This window comes from Eleginops maclovinus, chromosome 4, assembly GCF_036324505.1.
Source record: "Eleginops maclovinus isolate JMC-PN-2008 ecotype Puerto Natales chromosome 4, JC_Emac_rtc_rv5, whole genome shotgun sequence".
NCBI lineage: Eukaryota > Metazoa > Chordata > Actinopteri > Perciformes > Eleginopidae > Eleginops > Eleginops maclovinus.
The window spans coordinates 36,481,501-36,501,836 of record NC_086352.1 but is presented as its reverse complement, the minus strand read 5'-3'; the positions used below and the strand labels follow the sequence as shown (position 1 = coordinate 36,501,836).

The 20,336-nt window shown below is 40.8% G+C and overlaps 1 protein-coding gene across 1 annotated transcript; it reads left to right on the top strand.

The window, feature by feature from the left end:
* Positions 1-17,025: 17,025 nt before the first annotated feature.
* tssk6 (testis-specific serine kinase 6) lies at positions 17,026-18,842 on the top strand. The gene is made up of 2 exons (XM_063881372.1): positions 17,026-17,277; positions 18,123-18,842. The coding sequence occupies exons 1-2, from the start codon at positions 17,026-17,028 to the stop codon at positions 18,840-18,842; spliced, it is 972 nt and encodes a 323-aa protein (XP_063737442.1).
* The last annotated feature ends 1,494 nt before the right edge of the window (positions 18,843-20,336 follow it).

The window sequence follows — 20,336 nt, the reverse complement described above, 5'->3', positions numbered from 1 at the left end:
GTCATTATTGGGTTATCACCCTTCAGTTATGAAGACATGCACTCTATATGTCAATATGATATTATATAATATTCCACTGCCAGACACCTCTGGGGTGACATTTATCACCTGGACATGTAATACTCACTCAGTCCAGTATTCCTCTTTGACTGAGGAGTGCGTTTTGAAACATTTTTGGATGACTTTATAATCATAGAAAATCTCCTTGTGTTATTAACTTAATATTTGAACTTATGATGTAGATATGCTCTGGGAGTTAAGGGGGCTGAGTCACTTCAGCATGAGGTTTTAATACGTCAAAAACTGAGCAGAAATTACTTTATTAGAAGTAGATTGGCAATTGGCAATACTTTTTATTTCAAATGTTAAAGTTTTTATTATATACAATGGTAATTGTTCTGCTTCACTTTCTGTATTTCATACTAACCCATAAACTGTATATTATAGGATGAGATAACATAACAACTACTTTATTAATCTCAAACTGGGAATATATTTTGTTGCACAGCATAAAACCAAACAAGGCATTGCACCTAATTAGATATTAAAAAAGTAGAAATAAACAATTCTAAAATAGAAACATCTCGAAATAGAAATAAACCGGCATTAGAGTAAAAAGGATTTATGCAGTTCTGGAAAAATAAAGAGACCACTCCACATGTTTCTTAAATCTTTCTCTACATGTATGGCAGCCATTCCAGTGTCTGTTGGATTCAACACAGAGAAATGTTGTCAGTAGTTTATAGGATACAATAACAAAGAAAGAAAATCATTTAACTCAAAGACATACCTATAAATAGTAAAACAGGAGAAACTGATAATGATGCAGTGGTCTCTTCATTTCCTCCGGGGCTGTATATAGTTGACTATGAAGATAAAGATTCTATAAACTGTCTGACAAATAAACACTACTGAAGTTAACACAATATAAAGCAGGATATTATATACACAAGCTGAAGAGATATATAATATCTATAATAGCTATATTAAACTAACGTGCAGTGACATATAGTATCATCTGTATCAGATGCTTTGTAATAACTCATAAATCACACATGTCACTATGCACAGCTCATTCAGGCTTGATGAGGGCGCATTTCGAAATATTAACAGCATCACGTTTGATACAGTTTTTCATGGGTATCCCAATAAAGTAGAAGGTTTTAGAACTGTCGAAAGTGTGTGGGGTTTTTTTGTTTTGGGGGGGGGGACTGCTGCATGAGATGAAAGGGACAGGTGTAGCTGGTGTTCTGAAACAACAGGCAGTAAGTTCTAGAGTGGTGACAGATTGTAGAAGGCCGACCCAGAAATTAGCATCAAAAAGGCTCCTGCGGCTGAAAGCTATGGAATATTGCAAACACACATTCATGATACTCACACATTACGTTGAGCATGATCACTTTATGTTTTTTTAAGCGTAAATGCAATCTCCAGAAGTAAAAAGTTAATGTTATGCTATAAACCACATCACAGTCACATGACTTCAGTCTCATTTAGACACTTGTTAGCATGCGCCATTCTGAAGACAGAAGAAGCTTCAGACATTCACCAGGGGCTATTTATGTATATTTTATGTCGTAGAACATTACATTAAACTCTTCAGCTCATGTTAACATCTCATTCAGGCATCTCATCAAAAATATATCTTAAAAAACTCCTTCAACCCGGAGACAAGGGAAGAGAGGTGATAAAATGTCAACTTTTCTCAAGGTTTAAAGACTCATTCATTAACCACTCTATTGTAATACGGCCCACTGTATCACAGCAGCAGTGGTTGTTACCAGTGTTGGATGTAACGTGTTACAAAAGTAACGGAGTTACAGTAATGTATTACTTTTAGCTGTAATGCAGTAATATAACGCATTACTTCTGAAACCTGGGTAATATAATACCCGTTCCAATTCTCAGTAACGCAGTTACAACACATTTTAACCCGAAATGATGTGGTGTTTAGTTTTAAGAATTCACATACATTGCGAGACATTCCGACACCAGAGAAATAATTGTGCAGGTAGAATAGTAACTCAGTAAGCCTGTTTACTATTTGTTAAGAGGGCTGCAGGAACAGATTCACAATGGAGAGCTGCAGCTCAGAGAAAAGAGAAAGACAGGAGTGCGCGCAGGCCAAAGCAACAGAAGGTCACTTTCTCTGGGTCTGCTGCTTGAACCCAGAGAAGTTGAGAGACTCGTGGCAGAGTGTTGAAGATCTGCAGCCTCTGTGGAATCGCCAGCTTTTAGAAAGCTTGTCAGCCAAATCCCCGTTAACACACCAATGACAAGGTGAGCTAACGTTGAATAGAGACTCGTTCATATACAGCAGGTCACAGGGCCGTGCAGAGGCTCCACTAACATGTTATTAATAACACACAGAGACTTAATGTTACCTGTATCACATATTATTCAGCCCCCTTAAACGGAGCATGACTTTAATTTCTAGCTCTTCTCCTTATTTTCAGCATGTACTGCCAGATAGATAGATAGATAGCTTTAATTAATGAGCTGCAATAAACTACATTTTAGCATTTAGAGTCATACTTCAGCGGTTATTTTGGTGAAAGTAACTCAAAGTAATGCAAAAGTAGTGTAACGCATTACAGTTCAGAGACAGTAATAATGTAATGTAACTTATTACTTTAAAAAGACAGTAATAAGTAATATGTACTGTATTACATGTTGGAAGTAACCCAACACTGGTGTTTACACGCAGCTTATGGAGGCAACTTCACTGACCTTTATTGCCACAATGTACGACACAATTTGTAGTTCTCCATCATAACTGAATCATATCTAAAAACACAGATATGATAAATATATATATATTTTTTAACTGGGATAAATTGTGGATAAACATTAAAAACCCGTGAAGAACAGATTAACATGTTAAAAGTCTATATTAAAACAATGCTCATATTATTGTGAAAAGATGGCAAAGAGATCCTTTTTTACAGCAGATAATTGTAGAAGTGAAATTTGAATATTAGCTCAAGCTGATTCTATTTTTTGTCTAAATGAAGTGGATATCTGACTAAGGGACAGTCTCTAGAGTCCCCTCTCTGGTATGTTAGGGAGTCATAACATGATAGTTGTATGTTATTACTACGCTCTATGCTAGTGAAAGATAGTGTCAAGCTCTGAATTAAAAAAAGAAAGAAAGTGAAAGTGAATCACTTCAAGCGGTGGTTTATGGAGCTCTCCTCTGGGCTAAAAGTTGTTTATTGTCTTCAAATTTAAATGAAAACAATAACTTTTTCATCACCTCTGAAAGTAGTGTCCAGCTGAAACACAGTAAATCAGAGGTTCCCCCATACGTGTCTTTATCACACTGTATCGATAATCCTTTGTGCTGCTGACCCCTCTCTGAATGTGGAACCACAGGGGTCTCAGACAGTCAGGACCGTCTGTTCTCCATCAGTGCACAGAGCAGCCACCCCACCTGATGGTCTCGTGGTTATCTCAGCACCAGTGCTGCGGTCAATTGCTAATGATTCACAAATCTCCCACAATAACGGTGATCCACTAACGCAGGGCCCCCTGCTCTGTTAGTCACAGCCTGCAGGTCACCACTGTTGAAGAGCGGAACAAGATGATCATATGTTCTCAGGAATTCCAGCTTTATATCCCACATCAAAATGGTGCATTGACTCATAACTAAAGATCACTTTCTCCACTACACTCCCAAACTGTGGAGACATTTTGAAACTCCTCCTATTAGTCTTTATTTTTCTCTTAGCCTTTTCTTTTGTTAACTTTTGTCATATTTTATTATATTTTCTTCATTGCTTATTTCAGTTTTGTTCACATGTGGTTACCTTCTTGTATTCCATGGAGCCATGTGTATCATCTAGACATGCAATGTGATAGGTAAGGGATAATGTGCAGTCCACTTTTTTTTTGGTTCTTTTCGCCATTTGCCTCACTGCAAATTATCCCGCTTATTACACGGCCACATACTGAACAAAATAACGACTCGACTCCCAGTGTTAATTGAAATTATTTAATGGACTCAAAATTAGCGTATTTCTTCTGCTAAGAAAAAAAAAAAAAAAAAACTCAGTTCCACGGTGCACCAACAGCTGGAACTGCGACAACAACTTTACAGCAGCACTGATCGAGGTTTTCTGTGCCTGTTCAAGTCTGTTCACAGTTTCTGATCCTCTAACAAGTCCTTAAACACTGCAGAACCCAGACCCTGTTCCAGTTAGTGTTCACTTCCTGTCTGTCTTCTTCTGCTGATATGTCTGACATTATAGTCCTTGACAGCGGTCTGTACTACTGTATTAACAATGTGTCAGATGTTCTGAATCGACCAGAATCAAGTATTTTACTAAGCACTGTAATAACATGTTTTACGCTGTCTTCATATTTTCAGTTTGTCTTGTTTTGTTTGCCAAAGTACTTTGAGCTACATCCTGTGTATGAAAAGTGCTCCACAAATAAAGCCTTATTATTGATATTTGGGCAGCACCTTTGAGCCACCTTTAACCTAGTCCCAAAAGTGGATATTGAAAACATAGATTGGTTTAATTGAATTTCTAGTGTCCTCCAGTCCGAGTCACCAGAGGAGAGATAATTCCCTTATCCACATCGATGCAGGCCCTCTGCTGGGCTCAGTGAAAGGGGCTGTGGACCTGCTGTTTGCTGGCAGGATCTGCCACAATCACTTACACAAGCCTTGTTAAATACCCCCGCCATTTCCTGACTCCGCTCAGCCCACGCTGATGGTGAACTCAGCTAGAGGAACCGAACAGAGCGACCCTGGATCGCTGTCCGGCTGCAGCAATTGGGTGTCATTAGAATGGCCTAAGCTGGTTGAAGTAATTCCTTAAGCTGCTGGACTGCTGGTTGATGTGCGCTGTCCTGCAGCAGGCCGGGGGGGCAGATGAGGAGGGCGGAGCACTGCCCCCCCTCACCCCCCAACAGTAACTACCACATAGCTGTGTTAACCAGCTGGCTCCTTCTTTCATCGTGCCTGCTCACCCGATTGTCCACCCAGGTTGATGCCAACACACACACACTCACACACACACACACACACACACACACACACACACACACACACACACACACACACACACACACGCACACACACGCACACACACAGTAACCCGTACTGCACGAAACCTACACTGTTAACACAATGACTTAAACCGGCACATGTGAATGTAAATATATTTAACAATCCTGAGTCAAAAATGTACATATACAGCCCTGGAAAAAATTAAGAGACCACTGCATCATCATCAGTTTGTCTTGTTTTATTGTTTATAGGTATGTCTTTGAGTTGAATGATTGTTATTGTATTCTATAAACTACTGACAACATTTCTCTGTGCTGGAATTCAACAGACACTGGAAAGGCTGCCATACATGAAGAGATAAAGATTTAAGAGACATGAGGAGTGGTCTCTTCATTTTTTCTGGAGCTGTATATTCATTTAATTCATTTTATGTCTTAACAGATTGTTTTAACAGTTACCTACCTGTATATAGTTGTGATATTATCTTTAATATTATTAATATTATCGTTGTGTGAATCTGTACTGTCCTGTTTTTCAATCTCACTCTGTTGCTGCTTAAACTCTTGAATTTCCCCACGGGAATTAGTAAAGGTACATTTTATCTTATTCTACACACACACACGCACGCACGCACGCACGCGCACGCACGCACGCACACACACACACACACACTCACACACACACACACACACACACACACATGCACACAAACTTACTGTGAAATAAGATATGAACATCTACTAACACTTTGTGGGCTCATTGAAAGAGGACGTGAGGAAAAAGGAAAGAGGCTCATCTAATATTATACTTCACATCTGTTTTTTGAGACCATAAATAGATAATGAGTCAGACTCTCCGTACTTACGACCAAATCCAAATTCTAATTCCTCTGACGTGATTTACTTCATACGTATGCAGCTACTTATCTTCCTGTGTCAGTGACAACAGCACGTTGAAAAGATAATGGTAGGCTATACCAGCTTTTGTTTTAGGGAATTATGTTCTGCTGACTCCATTTTCTTGTCATCCATTAAAAAGGAAAATCTGATTTTACCTTAACTGTGACATCAATAAGCTTTAAAACGTTTTATTTTAACCTGTTGGTTTGCTTCTCATTCCGTGTTGACTGAGTCTAAGGTAATAAAGGAGCATTTTACTTGTTTTTATTTTGCAAACAAATCCATCCAATATACAAACAACTAAACATTTCTAAATAACTGTGGACTTATTTTTACCATGTACTGTATGTTAAAGGTAAAACTAATTTTTCAAGAACAAGAGGTATTACTTTTAGATTCCTTGGTATTCAGATTATGTTTTCTACACTTTTATTAAAGCTGTAACTGTAACCTTTCAGAATAAAATCTGTCAAAGAGAGATGGCAGTAATTGAATTTTTCTTATTTGAGTTTAAAGGAAAGTTTTCTAAGAGTTCACTTGTGAAAGCTGACTGCTGTGTGGTTATTTACTGTATGTCACAGTCCTTTCATGCAGACCAATAGAGGCTCTTTGTGTGTCCAACATTTAAAAAAGTGTCATGTCTTACAACGTTTCTATGAAGCAGTGCCTCTCATTGGATATGCCGTTGGATTGGATGGACTCTGATGTGCGGTGATTCTTCTCTTTTGTCTGCTGCTGTATGGAGACAGGTTTAAGTGCTTTGGTGGAACTCCTGTTCACCCCCATGTTCAGCACTCTCCCATGGCCTCTTCTCCATTTCCAGTGCCCAGAAAAAAATATGTCATTGTGAACCCTGACCCAACCCTGATCCACATCCACTCTCCTTCAGGAAGCCAAACACATGCCTGAACAATTAACTCCTGCACTGCCATCAATTTAGCCCAGGTGGAAGAAAAGAGCGAATCACCCAGGTTCAGGCAAAAAAGAGATGGGTGAAAACATGAGGATAAAAGGTTTTTCATGAGAAAGAGAGAGAAAAAACATGTTTTTTAGTCCCTGAAAAGTAACTGTCACTGGAGTGACAAGGAGACACTATTAAGAGCCTCCGTTCATTCAGCCGTTTGTCTGAACTGTTCAACAAACAATTACTGGGGAGTCATGAGGGTTATGTTTATCTTGAGACCAGGCCTGCCAGAGCTGCCTTAAAAGCTGTTGTGAATTTAAGAGGCAAGTACATCTGCTTCATAAACTTGGGATGTTGTGTCTCAGTATTGATTCCTGTTCCATGCAGCTATAGATGGTCAGCAGGACGCTGATGGCAGCGTGACCCTTCACCCATCTGTGGGTCAGTTCTGTCTGAAGCAGCTACAGCGATTAGACTCAGGCATTCAGCTCTTTGAATACTTACATATACAGTATATATCTCCAGGTATAACTGTGCATGTATTGCGTAACATGTTTATAAAGCAGATCATTGTTCACAATTTTACCGGGGATAGTTTCATACTTATCCCCAAGGTTTAACCATATGCATATCATGGGGCCTATCTTTGTCCCTTTAGTGATCATTGATGGCCAGAAAGAAATTATAAAGTAAATAATTGGACTCCAAGAAAACCCCACCAACTGTGGTAATAATAAACATAATGAAAAACTATTTTCAGATAATTAAAACATCCTTTAGCATTAATTTTCATCAATATTACACCTGCAAAATATCATTATTGGAAAGCTGTTGGAACTAAGCTTAAAGCAGTCGAACTGACCTAAAATATTTAGTATAACTAGTGTTTCCAAATCATTTATTGAATGATAGTTCATTCATGATTGATTCTAGACACACTGGGATGGAGTTTAGAGTATTTATAGTATATAGTATCCTATTATTCATAGGAAACATCACCAGTAGTTTTATTACATTGCATACAAGCAGACAATGTACACCTCCCTAACAAGGTTCAATGCTTGACTGCATTTTGTAAGTTTGCCCACTCACAAAGAACTGAACAGTCTATACTTTTTATGGTTATCCAGTCTCTGGAACTCCATCCCATAGAAAATCTTTGGAGGGAGCTGAAGCTTCCAGCTGCCAAGCATCAGCCTCCAAATCTCAAGGATTTTGAGAGAATCTGCAGAGAGTAGAGGACCAAAATCCCTCCTGAGACGTGAGCAAACCTGGTGACAACTACAAGAAACATCTGACCTCTGTGCTGTCCAACAAGGCTTTCTTTCTCCACCAAGAACTGAGGCACGTTTTGAAGGGGATCAAATACTTATTTCCCTCAATTAAAGCAAATCAATTTATATCTTTTTGTGAATGTACATTTCTGGTTTTCTTTTTAATATCCTGTCTCTCACTGTGAAAATAAACCTACCATAAAAAGTATAAACTGTTCAGTTCTTTGTAAGTGGGCAAACTCACAAAACCAATCAGATAATAATTTCCTTCACTGTATACATATATATATATAACAGGAAAGGGATTTTTATATTTATATATATAATTGGACAGATTTCCACATCTTGATTCTTCTCTGAACTGATGAATCTGGATTCTGTAATAATGGAAATGTTTTTTTATTATAATCCAAGGCCTAATTCATGATAAGACCAGCGGGTAGTATGAGTATTTCTGTGATGACAGAAATAACTGAGCATGAAATGCTCGTAATACCTATGCACACAAAGTCGTATCAGCTAAACCTTGGATAAATCTGACACTAAGTTACTTTCATTTAAAAATGTAGTCATTTTGAGCTCGAGCCTCCCAGCCCGCAGTCTGCCTGACAGTTGTCAGTGGTCCGGGCTGACAGGACCAACCACACGGTCCTGACGCCTCAGCTCTTCATATGTCTCTCATGTGTTCCCCCCTCACCCTCTGCTACATTTTGACCCCCACCCCCCCAACTGCCAATTAATGCCAATCAGGCCAGCGGTGGGCTGATGTGGTGAGGGGGGCATTGGGACTAGGACCATCTGGCCTCCCCCCCACCTGTCAGGACCCACACCCTGTTGTACGGGCTACACCGGATCCCTGTACATATGGATTATTAATGCTGTGTGTGTGTGTGTGTGTGTGTGTGTGTGTGTGTGTGTGTGTGTGTGTGTGTGTGTGTGTGTGTGTGTGTGTTTGTGTGTGTGTGTGTGTGTGTGTGTGTGTGTGTGTGTGTGTGTGTGTGTGTGTGTGTGTGTGTGTGTGTGTGTGTGAGTGTGTGTGTGTGTGTGTGTGTGCCAAAAATTAAAAACAGGTGGTTATAAACACAAATGATGCCACTAATTAAATGGTTACAGGACATTTCTATTTCTATATTTTACAAGTGTCTTGTTGCAGGACAGAACTCCTAGTTTTCATTCATATATGTGATTATTGACAAAATGTTTGTTCTTTTTTCATTGAAATTGGTGGATATTGACAAACACTTGCGTCTCCCTAATGAAAGTAAACAAAGAATCATGAACCCTGAAGAGACATCAGTTCATCCGCCTCTCACGCCCCTCAGTCCTGCAGAGGTAAGGCGTCTCATATCAATGTTAATAATGCTTCAACCAACCCTAAAAGGAGAATAAATACAAATCAGTGGACAGAAGAAGCCCTTCATTTAGTCATTCTGATATAGCGTGTGAGGAATAACACTTTGAAAAAGGGCTCTTTATTACAAAGATGAAATATAAAAGAGTGTGCTAAACTGTATTTTTCAGCCGACTTTTTTAAGATTTAGGTCCTCAGTAGGAAAGGGTTTTTGAAAATAAGAAAAATGTATAATAACCACTGCTTTATGACAGCAACAGAGTGATTTATTAAACATTTGAATGCTAAAATAATTCCAAAGTAACGTGTGTGTGTGTGTGTGTGTGTGTGTGTGTGTGTGTGTGTGTGTGTGTGTGTGTGTGTGTGTGTGTGTGTGTGTGTGTGTGTGTGTGTATGTAAGGCAGAGAGCAGTGAGGCCTGTCGCAGCCCCTCTCAGCCACCTCACCATCACCCAGGATTCTTGGCTGCAGCCGTGCATTTTAGAACTCAAGCTCCTTCTAGAAATTGCGCCTGATCCCTGTGTTAAATAATATATCAACTATTTTTTTGTAATGTTAAAAAGCTGACTTTTCGCAGCGTTAGTGGGACAGTAATGCCACCTGACAATCGCTCCCCGAAGTCTTGCCTTTGGCCTGCAGGAGAGGCGTCAGCCTGCTTGTGATTGACAAGGACAAAAAGAGGAGTCCCACTTCTGTTGTCAACCACAGCCATGGGATTTGAGAGTGGAGGATGAAACCGTGACTTTGACTACAAGAAGCAAAGGACTTAAGCATGACAAGTGTGATTACAATATCCAGGAAAGTCATTTAGGGCGCCAAGGTAAGAGACAGTCTCAACAGGACATTCAATTATTTATAACACTGGGGAGAGTAGGTTCTTTCAAGGCCAAACAGCTTACAGCCACTTCAAGAAGGAGGATTCTCAGATACTTCAGCAACTCCTCCACCGTTACAATATAACAGTATAATATAAATGGTGTGCCATCCAACTGCACATTACAAAATCTTTCTGAAGTTGCAGGTCAGGGCACCGATGGCCTGCTGTGTGGATGGAGCTTCTGTCATAGAGGAACCTGATCAATAAAAATGAAGCTGTGATGCAGGCCTAATAGGAGACCTGTGAACTCGATCAATATCAGGCAGATATATCTTAGTATTATCTTGGGAATCCTGCACATGTGGGTTTAATTTGATAGCTGCTGGGAGGTGTATGCATACCCTGCTGCTTCCATTCTTAGCTCTATGATTAAGTCCCATGATTATTATGCCTCACTTAACTAGTCAGGAAAAAAAACATGAGCAACCGCTCGGGCGGAAGGTTCAGTGTGAAGATGTGTTCACAATAAAACACTCAAATATACCCAGAGAGGTGGGAGAAGTACTCAGATCTTGTACTTGAGTAAAAGTAGAAGTACTCAGATCTTGTACTTAAGTAAAAGTAGAAGTACTTAGGTCTTGTACTTGAGTAAAAGTAGAAGTACTCAGATCTTGTACTTAAGTAAAAGTAGAAGTACTTAGGTCTTGTACTTGAGTAAAAGTAGAAGTACTCAGATCTTGTACTTAAGTAAAAGTAGAAGTACTTAGGTCTTGTACTTGAGTAAAAGTAGAAGTACTCAGATCTTGTACTTAAGTAAAAGTAGAAGTACTCAGATATTGTACTTAACTAGAAGTACCAGAGTGCAGGAATACTCTGTCACAGTAAAAGTATTCAAAATGTTCCTCCAGTGAAAGTAGAAAGTACTCTCATCTAAATGTACTTAAAGTAGCGACAGTAAAAGTAGTCATTGTTTGATTGGTCCATTTCAGAATAATATCTCTGATATGTTTTATAATTATTGATCATTAAAGTGTTCTCAGAGCTGGTAAAGGTGCAGCTAGTTTGAATGGCTTTGTATACTGCAGGGTAGCTGCTGGATTTACTGCAGGTGAACTAAAGTCTGATTAAAGGGCTGATTATATTTACCATCATTAATCCAGATCTGTAAAGTAACTAAAGGGATTACATAAATGAAGTGGAGTAAAAGTACACCATTTACCTGTAAACTGTAGTGGAGTAGTTGTAAAAATTAGCATAAATTGGAAATACTCAAGTAAAGTTAAAGTATATCAAAATTGTAATTAAGAAACAGTACTTAGTTACTTTACACTTCTGCTCATACATACATACAGTAACTCACATAGTATTTTATTTAAAAGCATTCTAGTCAAAGATTCAAAGCTACATTGTAATATCATATACAAAAATACACAACTGTAGTGAAGTGTAATTAAAAATGTGGTTCACAGGATTTCAACAACGCAATTATAAGACATAAAGAAAGGTTTATCACTTGGGAACAGAACATATGACTAACCCTAACCTCACTTAAGTCCTTAAGAAAAGTGCTCTTTAATCAGTCTACCTTTTTGGTCCAAAGTAGTGAAATATATCCACTATAATGCATTAACCAAGAACCTTTAGTCTCAGTTGAAGATGTTCTACCTAGTGGAAAACATCAGACTGTGGTGTAGGACAGAGGAAGTACTGTGATGGCTTTGGTGAACTCTTTGACTTTTCATGAGGTTGTGATTAAAATGTTCCTCAGTTAATGATCCAGTACCTGCTAAATGATTCCCATTCCTGTAAGCCTGTTATAATTGTGAAAAAAAGTCCCAGTCCGGCCTGAACACATGACCCTGCTGTCCCACGCACCCATGAAATGAAACACACAGTGCGGCCGTGCTCAGTGAGCTGCACATGTGTGGAGTATCACTGGTGCAGTCACACACTCTTACAGCGAGCAGCATCGCGGACAGACATCCATACCAGATGCCGGGTGTGCCCTGGGCTCAGAGGCATCACTGCGAGGGGAGAGCCAGCGCGGGGAAATAAGCACCTGTCATGTGCCAACTGAAGTGTTAAGTGCACAAATTGTGGAGGCGAGGGTGATGTTTCCGCAGGGGTGACAGCGCTGGGTCTGGGTGCCATGTCAGGCACTGGCATATCATGCAGAGCCCCCCCCCCCTCCCCGGTCCCGCTGCTTGCTGAGGGGCACAATGGCAACTATTATTTACTGGATGTCTGCCTCATTTCCTCATATTCATCCTGGCTGGCCATCACAGGGCCACCGGGGGCCAGTTCCCCCCCCCCCCCCCCCCCCCCCCCCCCCCCCCCCCTTGTGTCATCGCTGAGGGGCGGCAGTGGCAAAACAATCTCTGGCGAGCATTTAGATCATTTATTCAGAGCGCCGGGTGTCGGCCGCAAACCAAATTGCCCACATCTCTGTGCTCTCCCTTCAGGTCCACATGGTGGGGCGGTGGAAGGTGCATCAGGCCGCGTGTCAGAAGGCCTCTTCACAAAGTAACACTAATGGCACACGAAGGTCTCTCTGTGAACTGTGTGAAAGTGCGAAATGTATGATAAATTGTGCATGCCAGGGGGGCTTTATGGCTGTGAAGTGCTGTGGCTGGTCGCAGGCATTGTTATGACTGTGGTTATTTAGGATCATGGGAGCTGACAGTGCACTACTGGCAGCCATATCAACCACATTTATCAGGGCTTTGTGCACCAATGAACTGCAGTCACAATGTGAGAGAAATGATTTTAGAACACTTCTTTACTAAACAGAAATTCAAGGACAGGACAACCAACAGTGACCCAAATAATGCGATGAGATAAAAAGTCTGATGAAAAGAAAGACAGCATCTTTCTTTTCATCCGGCCACCTGTTGTCAAGCGGCGGAGAGGTGTGAACAAAAGAGTAAGCTGGGGAGAGATAGACGGCCGCTAATCGTTTTGTGCTAATGGTTTCCTGATGTTGAAAAGTATGAAGAGGCCGTCCACAAACATCTGCAGGACACAGTGGAAGCATGGAGCCCGTGCAGCACCAACTGTCCTACATGGAGCTCGCTGGTTTGGACTGTGATCCTGCCTGTGTGGTTTGTTGCTCCTGAACAATTATGGGAACATGTGACATTGAACTTTTAAAGCATTTAGTTCCTTTGCATAAACATATCTACAACTGCACAGCATAAATCATACGCCTGTCTTTCTCTGACTTCACATGCGGGGCAGATGGTTGTTTCCTGCCGCCATCTGCTGGAAGACGTAAATAAACACACTCCTCTGATATCTAACAGACATCTGTAGCCAGGATTTCCAAAAGGCTGTAGAAGATGCCCGGTTAAGAACAAAATGACGTGGGGTGCATCTGAGATTAGAGGGAGTGCAGCAGTAAGCTACAGTGGCCGGCAACAGCAATGAAAAATAGTATTGATGTTCTGGTCCCCAATGAACATATTACGACATTATTTATGTTTTGAAACCAAGTAAGCGAGAACATTTCAAGTGTGTTAAAAGTGCTATTCTGAAATATTTCATCCAGTCCAAAGTGGCACACAACTTTACTACCACAAAACTGCACTGATAAAACATGTGAGAACATATTGTAAATCAAGGCATTGATTATTTGTTGCTATTGTCTGCAGTAGATGCAATGTTGCTGGCGATCAATGATGGTTGCTTTAAACATTTTTGTTTATCCATGCTTCTCCACAGACGCAGGTCACTGCACTGCTGAGCACGCACTATGCAAATGACGCAGCGGCGCAGGTCACGCGCACCTGACATTATAACGTTACTTACCATTTTGGTGGACAAAATAAATGCAGCAGACAATGTTATTTCATTTCAATTCAAATTTGTTTTGTTTTCAATGAAATTATTATTGTTATTATATTTATAATATTTTTCACTCCCTTGCCTTTTTTCAATAGAGGGTGCATACAATTCAATTGGGGCTGCAATGCATGCCTATGCACCCCTGTAGAGCCTGCTTTAGAGGTCAAATAAAAATACTGATAACAAATGATTAAAGAAATAACTGCAAACTAACCAATAAAACATAATGGATAATGCATTGACTTGATCATTCAAAAATAAAACAAACAGAAGAAGACAACAAAAGTATGGCTGGTATTTTTAATATTCACTACAGAGCTATGCTAATGTTCATAACAATGTAATCCACATGACAGGCCACAGTTTCTCAGTGAGTGATGATGCTGTGATAGCCTGGGTCAAAATATGAGTCTCAAGCTACTAACTCACACGTTATGAGACTTTTTCATTGTAATGGGCAAAACTATTCAAGACACAAAGAGGAGGAGTGCAAAACAGTCAGGTTTAATCCGCAGAATACAGACACCTTACATCTGCACAGGCTTCAACATTTATCACTAGTTCTTTGTACAGCTCAGTCAATCAATGAAGCACATAAGCAAGAGATGTTCCTTCTTCAAACTAAACTTTAAACACAACAGCTTATTGCCTGAAAAAATTAAAATGGTCTTCTTTAGATTACAGTTTTTTTCAATCGCTAACAAGCGCTTACCCATATTTCAGACACTTTTTCTAAACTCTTAACACAGACTCACATCTACAAAACACAATTGGCCAAATAGATAATTTTCTTCTCAAAAACACATTTAGTTAAATATATACTAACTCTTCATTTCAAAATAGAACACATCTTTCTCTGCACACACTAACTTTACCAAAACACTGGAAATCTGACTCAAAATGAAATTATTCTGTCAAAGAATAACATTTGCAGTCAATCAAAGTACACCAGGTTTCAAAATACTGGCTATTGTTGACATTACAAAAACTGCATGGACTTTTATGTTTCAGTTTTACAGGAATGTGCATGCAAAACATGCAATCCACCGTTTTTACACTAAATTTCTTATTTGGGAACTGTATGTCCACAAGGTTCACATTCAAAAGCATTCAAGTAAAAAGCAAATCTGTTTTTTCCCTTTACTGTTTACTACAGGAGGTACAGTAGAAATACTGTTTACAGTATGATAGAACAGAAAAAGTTTTACAGTATTGCTTACAGTGAACAAAATATCCATGAAACACACAAGAGCATTCTGAACAAAAAAATATAAAAAAGCACAAAATGACTGAATCTAATCTCTGCGATCTTCAGGGTTAGGCCACATGTTTTCATCAACATCGCATCTGATATTATCCAAGGCAATGCATCTGGGATGAAACCGCTTGGTATGTCGGATCCAATGACCATCTCTCTGGTAGTCATCAACTGTGATGTCCCTGCAGCCAGCATCCATGGCTTCAAGGAGGGACATCTGGTCATGTGGCTGATGGTCACAAACCTTCCACCTCCATGCAGAAAAGAACTCCTCTATGGGGTTGAGGAAAGGTGAATAGGGTGGAAGGAAGAGGCGTACCAGTCTTGGGTGGACTTCAAACCATGTTGTTATTGCTTGCGAATGATGAAAACCACATTGTCCCAGGTGATTACAAAGGTCCTCATGTTTTCACCCTCCTGATCCTGCTCTGTAACCAGCCGCTGGTGGAAATCATTGAGAAAGGCAAGGAGGCGCTCGGGAATTGTAGGGTCCAACCTGACATCTGTGAAGGAGTAATCCTGCATTTGCAATTGCTGTACACATGGTAATGTTTGCCCCTCTCTGTCCTGGCACATCAACTGTGGCCCTTTTTCCAATTACATTTCGTCCACGTCGACGCCTTTTGGCCAGATTGAATCCTGCCTCATCTATGTATATGAATTCATGAGGGGCCTGGTTGGCCTCCAATTCCATAACTCACTACTGTTCTTCCAGCCCTTGGAATGTCACCACCACCACGCATTCTTACACCTCTACCTTGCCCTCTCCTTGGGCCTGCTCTTCTCCCTGGCCCTGCTCCTCTCTCTGCACCTGCTCTTCTCCCTTGCCCTGTTCCTCTCTCTGCACCTGCTCCTCTCACTGCACCTGCTCCTCTCACTGCTCCTGCACCTCTCACTGCATCTCTCACTCATCCTGCACCTCTCACTGCATCTCTCACTGCTCCTGCACCTCTCACTGCATCTCTCACTGCTCCTGTACCTCTCACTGCATCTCTCACTGGGCCTGCTCTTCTCCCTGGGCCCCTTGCTCTTACTCTTCCTCGTCCAGACATTACAGTGTTTGTCTTTTTCTGTTTCTGTTTCTGTTTCCAAAAACATCACTCCTCAAAGTCCTCCTTTTACTGCCACTGAGTCTAAGCCAGACTGGAATCAGCTGTGGTTGGCCCAATTTACCCAACATAAATCAGCTGTGTATCAATTATTCAATTGTTTGTTTATTATCAGCTGAGATATATAATTTTTGAACTGATATCATTGCAGAAGCAGAGGTTTTTATACTGTATCTAAGGTTTGGAATATTGTAAAAATACTGTAAAAATGCTGCAATGTTGAGTATCCATTTTTAAATCAAGGGACGGACATGCTCCAAAGGATTACTCAAAACTGTCGTGCAACAGAAAGCAAGCAGATACTAAAGGACAGCTTTCTTACCAACAAACACAGCACATTCAAACTTAGATTCAACCCTTAGTGACGTAGCGATGGGAAGAGAAACAGTTAACATGCAGTTCTGAAGTCAAGTTCTCAGAAGGATTCTAGAAGATGATGTCACAGTATCATGGTACTAAAACCCTTCCGATCTGAACAGGTGGCATTCCACTGCGCAACCTGCAGGGCTGGGCTGATTCAGGACCTGATCCCTCTGCGGTCATCAACATCCAACATGAACAAAGTGTTGATGGAGAGCCGTGGCTACACCTTCAAGAGTAACCTGGGAGAGGGGATGTTCGGCAAAGTGATGAGTGCATATTCCACCCGCCTGAAGAGAAGCGTAGCCATAAAGGTTATAGACAAAAGAAAGGTTGATGTTAGTTACCTGGCAAAGTTTTTGTCTCGGGAAAGGGAGATCATCAGGTCTCTTAACCATCCCAACATTATCAAGACCCTAGACATCTTTGAAATACACAGAAACAAGGTAACACATTTCTTTCATTTGTTTAGTTTGATTTATAAAAGCTGTACTTAGCTCGTGTGAGCATTTAGAAACTAGTCTGACCCTTCATTCCCCTTAATATGAACCATAATTGAAAAAACCACAGCAAGTAAGTCATAAATAAGGAGCAGCTTTAAATGAAGCGTGTCTGGACTGTTGTCTGTGTGAACAAGATCTACTGAAAACCCGAAAACGTTGTATCCAAAGACACAGCAGAGGACAATCTGACATCATAACCATATGGTCATATGTAGCCATGAGGAAAAAGTTACGCTAAACTTACAAAAGTAGTATTATTAGCCCAAACTATGATCTTTCCTTATGCATTCATTGTTTCTGTGAGCTCTTTTTCACAGCTTGACTGAATGTAACATCTGTCATAATGCCCTTTAAATGTATAATGTAGTAAATACACAGACCTTATCCCAACTTTTCCCCCTCACGTACAAAGACAATAGGGAAAAGCATCTTATAACGGGTAAACTTAAGAGTACCAGTAGAATAAAAAATGTCTTTATCTGTGTTGTTGTTCAAATATGTCAAAGCTGGATGCTGATGTTAAGCACATATAACATTTAGCATGGTCAACTCTTATTTGTATTCTTATTTCCTTGTGTGTATTCTCCTCTGTGCTGTCTGTGTGTCTCTGTTATTCTGCTGCTGCTAAAACACATTCATTTAGGATCAATAAAGGTCCATCTTATCTTAACTTTCCAATATCCCTTTATTGGCACTAAACACACATTCAGTTAGAGGTTGGAGGACATGTTATTAGTGTTGCAGATATTTGACTGGAGAGAGGGTCACTGTGCTCTGTGTGTCTCTAGGTGTATGTGGTGATGGAGCTCTGTAGGAAAGGAGACCTCTTGAAACATATCAATGCTGCGGGGCCCTTACCTGAACATGCAGCCTGCAGGCTTTTCACACAGCTGTGTGAGGCAGTCCAATATCTGCACAACATGGATGTAGTTCACAGAGACCTGAAGTGTGAGAACCTGCTGCTGGACAAGCATCACAACCTCAAAGTGTGTGACTTTGGTTTCAGCAAGAGGCTCACTTATGCACACGGGCGCGTGGTGCTGAGTGAGACCACCTGCGGCACCTACAGCTATGTAGCACCTGAGATTTCCAGAAATGTTCCATACGACCCCAGAGTGTCTGATGTGTGGAGTATGGCTGTTGTGCTGTACATGATGCTTCATGCAGCAATGCCCTATGATGCCACCAACGTCAGGAAGATGCTGCGAATTCAAATTCAGCATATCGTTAACTTCCCTGACGTTCCATCTGTCTCGCCGGAGGCAAAGGACCTTATCCGCAGAATGCTGGACCCTGCTGTGGAGCAGCGGATTACTATCGGCAACATACTGCAGAGTTCCTGGATGTTGCTCCCAGCGAGGATGGAGGACAGTGCTGAGGGCCCCACACAGAGGGCGGGCTCTGAGCAGGGAGGTCCTTCAGAGGAAAAGGACAAAGAGGATGAGCAACTTCCAAAAGTAAACTCAGAACCAGGGGAAGGACCATCGACCTCTGTCCCAGGACACTGATGTCACTGTGACAATAAGAACATTTCAAAATAAAAAAAACATTGTTGATTTCAATGTGTGTGTGTGTGTGTGTGTGTGTGTGTGTGTGTGTGTGTGTGTGTGTGTGTGTGTGTGTGTGTGTGTGTGTGTGTGTGTGTGTGTGTGTGTGTGTGTGTGTGTGTGTGTGTGTTAATGACATTACTGTTATTCACCAATCACACCTGTGTGTTACTGTGTGTGTACAGGCCCTTAGTCCAATCAACATATTTTACAATATACAATAAAATATTCAAAAATGTCATGTACTAAAAATGTTCAATGTGTATTAATAAGACATTATTCAGCCAGTCCATATTTAGAAATATAGATAGTGTCACTAATATGTATGTATACTGAACAGATAAGGTCATTATTTTGGAGCATATCCGAACACCTTCCCTTTGTTTCATCATAACCTCTTTGTGTTGGACACGTTCTGTGACTTTATTGTTCTTATAACTTATCTCTTTCATTAAAACTACAACTACACTGATTTCCTAACAGATTTGTAATAACAAAGATAAGTCTATGACAACATGTTTTCTTTTTCAAATAATTAAACATTGAATCATGGGAATCTACAGTAACAAAGCTCCCCCGTGCACCCCCACCAGATCTGCCAGCAGTTATTTCAAAATAAAACAAAAGCAGCAGCTGAAGCAGTTAACTTTATACATACATGATGAATAAAATAAGTATTAAAGGCACACAGACACTTGTAGGCAATTTTCAGTCAATGAAATCAATCACATTTAAAAAAGGATAAAGGAGAGTGCACTAGCAACAACAGATGGTTAGAAGATCTCCAACATCTTGCTGCACACCTTGAAGGATCTCAGCTTCCTCACAATATAGAGTTGGCTCATCCCCTTCTTGTACACAGCATCAGTGTTGGCCCTCCAGTTTAGTCCGTTGTTGAGGTGCACTCCCAAGTACTTGTAGTCCTCCACCACAACAACATCCTCACCCAGAATGCACAGGGGCAGTGGAGACGTCCTCTTCCTCCTGAAGTCAATGACCATCTCTCTGGTCTGGTCACATTCAGAAGCAGATGGTTTCTTCCAGTCCACTCCACAACATCCTCCATCAGCGCTCTGTACTCCTCCTCCTGTCCATCCCTCATACACCCTACCACTGCAGAGTCATCCGAACATTTCTGCAGGTGGCATGACTCTGAGTTGTATTGAAAGTCAGTGGTGTATAAGGTGAACAGGAAAGGAGACGGCACAGTTCCCTGTGGGGCTCCTGTACTACCAACCACCACATCAGACAGAACACTGCCCAGCCGGACATACTGTGGCCTGTCTGTGAGGTAGTTGGCAATCCAGGAGATGGTGGACGTGTGTACCCTCATAGCCTGCAGCTTGTCACTCAGTAGCCGTGGCTGGATCGTGTTGAATGCACTGGAGAAATCAAAGGTGATTCTCACAGTGCACCCCGATCCATCCAGGTACGAGTGAGCACGCTGCAGCAGGT